Source organism: Labeo rohita, chromosome 3, assembly GCF_022985175.1.
Source record: "Labeo rohita strain BAU-BD-2019 chromosome 3, IGBB_LRoh.1.0, whole genome shotgun sequence".
Classification (NCBI taxonomy): Eukaryota; Metazoa; Chordata; class Actinopteri; order Cypriniformes; family Cyprinidae; genus Labeo; species Labeo rohita.
In genome coordinates this window covers 3,080,583-3,091,129 of record NC_066871.1, presented here as the reverse complement: position 1 = coordinate 3,091,129, position 10,547 = coordinate 3,080,583, and the positions used below count along the sequence as shown (strand labels likewise).

General features: G+C 35.7%; 1 protein-coding gene across 1 annotated transcript; it reads left to right on the top strand.

The window, feature by feature from the left end:
• The first annotated feature begins 899 nt into the window (after window positions 1–899).
• Window positions 900–9,285, top strand: farsa (phenylalanyl-tRNA synthetase subunit alpha). The gene is made up of 13 exons (XM_051106708.1): window positions 900–1,088; window positions 1,515–1,652; window positions 2,599–2,697; window positions 2,773–2,891; window positions 3,163–3,255; window positions 3,503–3,631; window positions 5,729–5,844; window positions 5,959–6,043; window positions 6,566–6,665; window positions 6,748–6,916; window positions 7,113–7,190; window positions 8,387–8,501; window positions 8,595–9,285. Exons 1-13 carry the CDS (start codon window positions 942–944, stop codon window positions 8,698–8,700), a joined length of 1,494 nt encoding a protein of 497 aa, XP_050962665.1. The 5' UTR covers window positions 900–941; the 3' UTR covers window positions 8,701–9,285.
• Window positions 9,286–10,547: the final 1,262 nt, after the last annotated feature.

The following is a 10,547-nucleotide window of genomic DNA, read 5'->3' as shown; positions in this document are numbered from 1 at the left end:
TTGAGTGATTTTAACCATTCTGACTTGTATAAATATAAGATGCATCTCCAGCTGTAAATCATTAATGATTTTTCTTTCTCTTTTTTTTTTTTCCTCTATTTGACCAGCAACATTTCATGATTTTCACTGTAATTGTAGGCTTTTCTTTTAAATTATGAATGCACATGTGACATTGTTTTAAATGGTTATGTGATTGTGAAAGTTGTGATGTGTCAGGTCGTTGTAGCATTGGCCGTTTTGGGTGGGGGACCTTTATTTTTTTCCGAACAATGTTTAAAGAATGTGTGGTGTTTGTAATAAAGGATTTTATTTTGGAGGATATCTGATATCTGCTGTGTTTTTGAATGCACTTCTCCAGGTATTTTGCTTATACTTGTCTTTACTACAGTTTGGTCCAAACGTCACATTGGAATCTGGTCTTAAATTGTAATGATGTCATTTGAAACCTGAAAATAAAGTTTTAGAATATAATTTTATAATGGATATAATCTTTATTTTAACAAATGCTATGATTGAAAATGCTGGTAAAAATAATGCAAATACATGATTGAAGGTGTAATAAATATTCAAAAACAAAAAAGGTTTATGGATGTTGCGACTGAAAGCTCTGGTAACAATAATAGTAGTTATAATAGTAATTTTTAATGAAGGTTTGTAGACCCCATGATTGAAAGCTCCGATAACAACAAATTAATAATAATGTAAATGCAAATCTTTGTTTCTCAGTGTAGTAATAAACACAGAGCCGCTGTAAATGTACTACATATTTTTAATAAAGGATTGGGGACCCCTTAATGAAAATCGTAATGTTTCTAAATAATAAATACAGAACCGCTCTTCAAGGTTTACGGTAAAATAATCGCCGTGCGTTTCTGTTAGTGAGCTTACGGCTGATGTGACGTCATGTCCGTTTCCCCATCAGAACGCAAGGCGACTCCAGCATGGCTGACACCGGGCTTTTGGAATCACTCCTACGGCTGTTGGAGAAGGTAGACGACGGCATTGACAGCCAGGATGTGGCCGCGGATCTCGGGGTGGATCATCAGGTGATCGTCGGGGCGGTGAAGAGCCTGCAGGCGCTTGGAGAGGTGAGGAAATATCGCAGCACCGACACGCTCCGACTGATGCAACAGCGGCGTAAACCAGACCCATTCAATCCGGATGATGTGTGTACATTGCTGAAATCGTGCGGACCAGCGCGTTATAAAGAAATCATCGTACAGACTATCATACTGCCGAAATGTCTCTTAATACTGCGATTCACAATTATGATATCTATCTGTCTGCCTGTCTATCTATCTATCTATCTGTCTATCTATCTGTCTATCTATCTGTCTGTCTGTGTTTTGTCATATCTTTCTATTAATCTCCACCTGTTTTGTAGCGTATTATTTTACATGGCAATAGCTTTCCTTTATTTTTTTTTTGGACCCCTGTTTAGTTCTCTGAGGCTATGAGTATATGTAAATATTCAACTGTTTTTCTGTCTTAACCTGTTTGAATCCTGTTCTCAGGTGATCTCGGCAGAGCAGAAGTCCTCCAAACGCTGGGAGCTCACAGGAGAGGGCTGTGAGATCGCAGAGCAGGGCAGTCATGAAGCCCGAGTGTTTAAAGCCATCCCTGATGAGGGCCTGCCACAGAATGAGCTCATGGTGAGAGATGAAAGAGTCTTCTGTAGTCTCGTACTGGAGTAAACATGATGTATTTTGACTATAATGAGTGTCATTTGGACAAATCTCATGAAGTTTATTTTAGCTTTCTCATATTTAAACATTCTCAGTAGCTTACAATGCGAAAACCTGTTTTTATTATGTGAAAATATTACCAAAATAAGAGGGATCATACAAAATGCATGCTATTTTTTTTATTTAGCACTGACCTGAATGAGATATTTCACGTAAGACATTTACATGTAGTCCACGAGAGAAAATAATAGTTGAATGTATAATGACCCTGTTCAAAAGTTTACATATGCTTGATTCTTAATACTGTGTTGTTACCTGAATGATCCACAGCTGTGTTTTTTTGTTTAGTGATAGCTGTTCTTGAGTCCCTTGTTTGAGCCTGAGCGTTTGAACCTTCTGTAATAGTTGCATATGAGTCCCTCAGATGTCCTCAGTGTGAAAAGATGGATCTCAAAATCATACAGTCATTGTTGGAAAGGGTTCAAATACACAAAAATTCTGGAAACCCCAAATTATTTGTGGGACCTGAAGGATCTTTTTGAAGAACAGCAGTAGTTTAACTGTTGAGGACAAACAAGGGACTCATGAACAACTATCACTAAACAAAAAAACACAGCTGTGGATCATTCAGGTAATAACACAGTATTAAGAATCAAACATATGTAAACTTTTGAACAGGGTCATTTTTATACATTCAACTATTATTTTCTCTTGTGGACTACATGTAAACGTCTTTTATGTGAAATATCTTATTCAGATCAGTACTAAATAACAAAATAACATGCATTTTGTTTGATCCCTTTTATTTTGGTAAAATTAACATTTTGCAGATTCTGCAAGGTGTATGTACATTTTTTACTTCAACTGTATATGTTTTGCAGCTGATATCCCATGTATCTTATGATTCTTTTAGAAAATGCCAAGCGGAAAGGTTGGTTTCAGCAAAGCCATGTCTAACAAATGGATCCGTCTGGATAAAGCTCATGAGGGTGGACCAAGAGTGTTCAAAACTGTAAGTTACGTGCTGCACTGATTATGAATTAAGCCCAAATTAATGTGGTATTAATGTAGTGTGTGTGTGTTTCAGGTGGAAACTATTGAGGATGCAGTAAGGGGAAAACTACAGCTGGTGCAAAAGGGACAGTCCGCAAAACTGGAAGACAAAGAAAAGAATGAACTGAAGAAACGCAAACTGCTATCTGAAGTGTAAGAGAGAGTGTTGTGTGTTTGGCTTTAACTTTCTGAAGTTGTTCAATTTGATTTATTCAGTGTTTGTTTGGTCTGAAAATAATATATTTTGGTGTTACTCAGGTTAATATTTATTATGTTGACACATGAGCACTAGGTGGTGCTACAGCTCAATAACGGTCTCATCTAACAAATTATATAATGTATTCTATCTATCTGTCTATCTATCTATCTATCTATCTATCTATCTGTCTGTATATAATTTGAATGAATGAATGAATGATTTCAGGACGGTGAAGTCATACTGGATCACTAAAGGCAGCAGCTTTAGTACCACCATCACTAAACAAGAGACAGAACTCACTCCAGAGATGATCGCCAGGTGAGACCAATCAGTGTCAGGAAAAGGGCTAAAAATTTTGCAAAGGGGTCCTAAAAATTTTATACAACGTCATGTTGCAGTGATGCAATTTTAAAATACAAGACTGTCCCACTTCTGTTCTTATTAAAACTAAAAAGCACCACATTTTGATAGCATTTTTTGTTCTTTGTTTTCAACTGGGTTTCATGAAATGCTTTGTAAGTGTTTGGTTTTTATTTATTTATTTTTTAAATCTTGTTTCTCTCAGTGGAAGCTGGAAGGAGAAGAAGTTCAAGCCGTATAATTTCGAGGCAATGGGTGTCGCTCCAGACAGTGGTCACCTGCACCCGCTCATGAAGGTCCGGACGCAATTCAGGCAGATCTTCCTGGAGATGGGGTCAGTCCTTTATCTTTACAGAATACTCTTCTGCCTCAGCTGGTAAAAGATCAGTTATCAGATTTATTGTTTGGACAAAAGAATTTCACACATGCTTAGTTGGTGTTTTTTTTGGAGCAGTAAATAATTTTAAATAAAGACTAAAAATAAAGCATGCCCTTAACCTATACATTTTGTCCAAAATGATACTTAGGCAAAATTGTGCTAAGTGTGTTTTGGTGCTGGTACCTTTTTTCTGGTTGCGGCCTATCATGGACAGATGATTCCCGAAGCTTTTGTATTCATGTTCTGTATGTGTTGGTTAGTTCACAGTAGGTGGGTTGCGAGACTTAAAAAATGGGTCGCCAGGATTATTTGAGGAAATTGTATATATTTATGTTACAAATTTCAAGATTCAGGGAGGAAGGAAGTGGGAACCAGCAAACTTGAATAACTAAATAAGCAAAACGAAAGTAAGCAGCAGCCACCTGTTTGCGCTCTGTTTTTGAAGTGTTGAACCTTGTAGCCAATCACAGACATATGTGTTCATTTCTGGAATGCAGTGGCCAATCAGAGACGTTTCGTGTCCACTCGCCAAGTTCAGTCCTGCGTTCTGGAATCTCGTGAATCCTTTCGTTATAAAGCGCTCTTTGCGCACTTTCTTGTCTATATAATTTGAATAAAAGTTGTTTTTGATGCTGCTGAGAGGGGCAAAGTGGCGTACATGCTGCAAGTTTTAGGAGTGACATCTGCATATATCCTGATATCGTCCAAAACCACACTTTGCCAGGGGTGTTTACAAACTTTTGGAGGGCAGTGTGTGTATATATATATATATATATATATATCAGGGACGAACCGTTCGGTACAACATCCACGGTTCAAGACGTGCTTGTGAATTGCGTTTTTTTCGGGTTTTGCATTTAAATAATTTCCTTGTTTTATTTCTCTTGAAATTTGCTGTGTGTGTGCCTGTGATTTAGGAAGCACCTCCCCGTTTATATCTGAAAAAGCAACACTTGCAGAGCATCTTCCCTTCTAATGAAATGCAATGATAAGCCTTTCTAAACCTGTCGTCCAACAAAAGAGAACATTGTAACTTCTTTTTACTTCACAGCATCAGTCGAGTGTTTGAAATAACTTGCTTTTGTGATCTGATGTGGCTTCTAATCATAGAATGAGGCAGACAATATATTCTATACTGTATGTCGATTAGCAATGGCTAACAAATATACTTAATCATTATGAAAATACCCGGGCCAGTATAAATGAAACCCATCCTATTTTGCGTAAAAATCAGAAAAATAATACCTCTCTCAAAAGAAATGTTAAGCAGACCTATAATAATCCACGCTTTTTTCAGTGTACAGAGGTGTACAGGAGTATTTTGTTGTTAATTAGATGCAAAAAAAAAAACAAAAAATGATGTGGCAAGCTATCAGAACCAAACCGAAAACCATGGTTAAAAACTGAGGTACGTATCGAACCGTGGACTAAGTGTATCGTTGCATCCTTAAAAAAATATATATATATATATATATATATAGAGAGAGAGAGAGAGAGAGAGAGAGAGATATAGGTGGGTCACGTCAATTTTTTTAAAAATACTTTTTAATCAGTTATTATTTTTAATAAATATTAGATTTTTTTTTAATGGAAAGACACTTTAAAAGTGAATATAAAACATCCAGTATGTGGCAGAAAGTCACTGTCAGTGATTGAGTTACTCGTTCAAACGATTTGTTCAGCTGGATGATTCATTCGGCTGTTGAATCATTCATTACAGTAATTCGTTCAAAACACAGATTCATTCAGTAATGAAGAACTGTGTTGTGTTGTTCAAAGATACAAAACTGTTCTCCTGTTGTTTCATTTGGAACTTTTCACTGATAAAATAAACCTGAAACAGAACAGTGTGACAGTATTGTGTCTGAAATCTAATACTTAATATTTCATAAAATCAATACGACAGTTGCAATGATACTGATTTGAAGTGAGTTGGAGTACCATAGTTGAATCAGTTATGCCTTCATACAAACCATTTAACTCCATAAGTGTTTTACTCTTAGATCATTACTTTACAAGCATATTCCTAAGTGTTATGTCTCTCATTCACAGATTCACAGAAATGCCCACCAATAATTTCGTCGAGAGCTCCTTCTGGAACTTCGATTCTCTGTTTCAGCCCCAGCAGCACCCAGCTAGAGACCAACACGACACCTTCTTCATCTCAGGTGAGGAATATCCACCTCTGTGCTTTCACTGACCTGTTAATCCTCCTGTTTGTACCGTTTGTACCATTTATTTTCAAAGCATATTTTTCAAATTATATTTTGTGTGTTTTGCAGACCCAGCACTGGCTCATGAGTTTCCTCAGGACTATTTGGAGAGAGTGAAGAAGGTCCATTCTGAAGGAGGTTACGGATCACAGGGGTAAGTCAAGACGTGTATTATATTCTATACATAAACACACTTTTATTTTATTTAGAAAGGTTGCATTAAAATGATCAAAAGTGACAGTAAAGACATTTATAATGTTATAAAAGATTTCTATTTCAAATGAATGCTGATCTTTTGAATGTTCTATTCATCAAACAATCCTGGAAAAAATTAAATCCATAACAGTTTCCACAAAAATAATATTCCATAAATAATAATATGCAAATCAGCATATTAAAATGATTTCTAAAGGATCGTGTGACACTGAAGACTGGAGTCATGATGCTGAAAATTCAGCTTTGATCACAGGAATAAATTACATTTAAAATATCCAATTATAATTATAATTATAATATCCAAATTATAAACAACTGCAATAATATTTCACAATATTACTGAATTTACTATATTTTTATCAAATAAATGCAGCCTAAAAATCTTTTCAACCCCAAAGTTTTGAACAATAATTTATATATGTAGATCAATGTCATTTTAACATCTCAAATCAATTTTAAGATACAAATATGACTGGAAGATTGAAGAAGCTCAGAAGAACCTCCTGCGAACACACACCACAGCGGTCAGCGCTCGCATGCTGTATAAAGTTGCTCAGCAGGTGAAAAAACATACATACACATTCTCTCACAGTGTCACCGCAGTTTAGTTCAGATCTGACTTGTCTGTGTGGTGTCTTTCAGGAGAAGTTCACACCCGTGAAGTACTTTTCCATCGATAGAGTTTTCCGTAATGAAACTCTGGATGCTACTCACCTGGCGGAGTTTCACCAGATCGAGGGTGTGGTGGCCGACTACGGCCTTACGCTGGGAAACCTCATGGGCATCCTACACCAGTTCTTCACCAAACTAGGTACTACACTCCTCGCTTTTTAAGAATAAGATATGAGTGTGTGTAAAAAGACTCTACTTTTTAATCAGCATAATGTATTTACAGTGAAAGAGGAATGTTCAGTTAAGTTTTTAATAAACATGGTAAATAGCTCAGTGTTGGATTTAAAGACATCCCAGACGACTTTGATCATGATTTTGATGATGTTTTATTTCAGGAATCACTAAATTGCGCTTCAAGCCTGCGTACAACCCCTACACCGAGCCAAGCATGGAGGTCTTCAGCTATCACGAAGGTAAAACTCTCCATATAAAGTCATGCATGCATGTATGTAATGTGCTATGTCTTTTATAGCCTGCTATTCTGTAAGTATAGAATAAGTTCAAATGGATTGTGAAATGATTAAAAAGTGAATCTAAAAAAAGTTTTGAAGCAAAATGTTTAAGTAGCGAAATGGCATTGATATTGAAATCAACATGAAAGGAAAAGTGCAATAGTCTTTTCTTTCACACTGTGGTGCGCATCTGAGTAAAACAGCTTTTCACGCAAGAAAAATTATAGGATGGGACCTGAATTTTAAAAAAATGATGTGCCCAGATAAATCATTAGTTAGAAACACTGCAATATTCCATTTACAAATAATAAGATTTGTCAGTTTTGGTTTCATAGTGACTTAAAAGAACTGTATGAAAAATATAAAAGTTGTCATATTTATCTGATTAGTTTGCCTTTGTCTTTTTATCTTGCTCTGGTGGTCTGTAAAGCTCTTTGAAATAACAAAAACACTTTGCAGAAGTGAGATAAAACTTTAACGTGGTCAAGAAATAAATTCTTCATAGCCTTGCAGTTATAGACGCTCAGCCAACATTAAATACACAAAATACTTTTGTGATTCAAATCAAAGTTGGTAATGTTTTGATTCGCCTTAAAAAGGACTTCAAAAATCACTATGCGGAAAAAAAAAAAAAAAAAAAAAAAGAAGGGGAAAAATATTGGTGCATTTATGTCCTCATTGAAGTTTGTATTTTGTATTGGAAAGTCATAATTACCATCTCAGCTGTGTTCAAATCAAGTCAAATTTTACTTAAGATGGCAATTTAACTTTTCTACAAATAATAGAAAACACAACCTTTACAAAATAATCAATACATATTTTTACATTTTTGTTCAATATGTGAAAGTACTGTAAATTGAATCGCTATATATTTTAACGTAATTGTTTGATATAATTATATTTTGTGTATGCAGCTTGACTGGTTTAAGTGCAACATTTTCTCACTGGCACTGACAAGACAATTCAATGTTTTCCACTTTGTGCTGGCTTTTATGTGCATTCAACTCGTAAACACGAAATTTCTGTTTCCACTCGAAAACAACACTTTCATAACAAAGGCCGCTGAAAAAGCTTTCTTGTACACTCTATAGACGGAAAATTAACTCTTTCAACCAGTGTAGCATCATAAATCTCCCATCTTTCTGAATCTCTCTCAGGTCTGAAGAAGTGGGTGGAGGTGGGTAATTCTGGGGCCTTCAGGCCTGAAATGCTGCTTCCCATGGGTTTACCCGAAGGGGTGTCGGTCATAGCCTGGGGTCTGTCCTTGGAAAGGTACGCCAACACACACGTATAAAATAGCATCAGTAGCATATAAAATTTCAGAGTTGTTTGATTGTTTCTCTTTTTCTTTTCGTCCATCTTCAGACCCACCATGATCAAATACGGAATCAACAACATCCGAGAACTCGTGGGCCACAAAGTGAACCTACAGATGGTGTACGACAGCCCAATATGTCGACTGGACTCTTAAATGACCATCAGAAGGCCCAGCATATGAATTCATTTGTGCTCTAATGACTCGTCTGCATTTTTGTTTATTTAAGCCATAATACACACCCTGAACTACACTTTGCTGCTCGGGCATTAGTTACAAAGGCCGTGTTGAACAGGATGACGTCAAAGTGGAAACAAGTCACGTCTTTTGCATGAGAAGTGTGACATTGACCCTGCAAGTCAACACCCAATATAGAAATCCCTATTGGCCTCCAACTTCAATCAAGACATTACTTACGTTTTTCAATAGGTTAATTCTTTAATTTCTGCTCCATATATATAGATAGTTTTTGCACTGCCTTTTTTTTCATGACAGCTCTGTAAAAACAGCCACCCACTCTGTTCTCACAACCCAGAATGCAATGGAAATAATTGAAGTCCTCATAATGTAGAAATGGTAAATTAAAAATATTTCAAATCTCCAGAATGACCTACTTATGGTTGTTTATTATGAAACCGGTGTTAATTTAGGGTATGCAGTTAAAGCAGTGTCTTTTTGCTGGACGTTTTCCATGGCTGCATTATCATATTCCAGTACACTTAGAAACATTCGGTGTTAGAGTTACACTTGTCATTTTCCAAATAGCTAAATTTCACAAAAAGATACCAAGAAATGATTAAATATATATTATTTAATTAAATATTGAAATTTTAATTGGATTGAAATAGACTTTATTGTAAAACATATCTCCAGTAATCTTTTTTTTTTTTAATTTACAAAAATTGTTGTACTGCGTACACTTATCTTCATTGTGCATGTGTACTGTTGTAAATGTAGCACTCAGAAGGTTAGGATAAGGGTCTTGAGTCATTTGTATAAATCCAGTGAAGGGGGCTAAGCTTTCTTCAGGCAGAGTAAATCTCTGTCTTGTTAAATGGGAAAATCCGTTTGATCTTATTGTTTCTATGTTTGACCACAGCATTTTTACCAGGAGTTGTTGCATTTTTTATTGGAACACGTAATTTTTTTTTGTCCATGCTAAAAACAAAAAGGCTTAAGTAGGGACCAATTAGATTTCACTGTGTCTTTGGGGCGGGGCTTCACAATGCAAAGCAACATGTGATTGTCAACCTTTTTGACTCAAAAGCCACCCATTGTCCTGTATAACAAAATATTCGGAGACGCTGAAGGTGTTTCTTCCGGACATAAATGCTAATTTTCAATTTGTTTTTTAGTAACTGTGTTGGTATCCAGAATTTTTTTTTTTGATTCCGGAACGTTCCAGAACAGTAGGTTCTTTTTCCCCCCAATATTTAAAAAAAATCATAAAATTATATATATATATATATATATATATATATATATATTATTTATAATTAAGGGAAAACAAATATAACAAAAATTATTTCATGTGGTTTTGGCATTTAAATTAAGCTTTTAAGTTTTTTTTTTTTTTTTTAAAGTATATATTTAAATATATTTATTTTAATTAATTTAAATAATTTAAAGTTTGCTGAGGCCCCCTAGTGGGCCCCGGTCCCCTAGTTGAGAGCTGTACTACTCCAGTCAAATTGGACTAATGTTTCTGCCATCAGTCGACGTCCTTTTTCTGTTCTTTGGATGTTCTCTGTCCTTTCAAAGTAATATTATTTCCTGCCGGCATTGATTCTGTTTTCACTGAAACTGACGTAAATGTTAAGCAGTATGTTTGTGTCTCAAGGGGAAACTTGTACATTGCAGCCGAGTTCCATGAACAAACTAAATAAGATTAGTGGCACTAATTCCATTTCTTTCAGCAAAACTCATGGCTGGAAATGAGTTAAAGCTGCTTCCCTCATCTTTTCATGTCTAGGCATCTACAGCATATGAGCCTCAGAAAAATG

Excerpts from the sequence above, each read along its gene's own strand:
- farsa (XM_051106708.1), top strand. The coding sequence starts at position 942 with ATGGCTGACACCGGGCTTTTGGAATCACTCCTACGGCTGTTGGAGAAG. Across the intron at positions 3,256-3,502 it reads ACTCCAGAGATGATCGCCAG|TGGAAGCTGGAAGGAGAAGA; the intron begins GTGAGACCAATC and ends TGTTTCTCTCAG. Across the intron at positions 3,632-5,728 it reads CAGATCTTCCTGGAGATGGG|ATTCACAGAAATGCCCACCA; the intron begins GTCAGTCCTTTA and ends TCTCATTCACAG.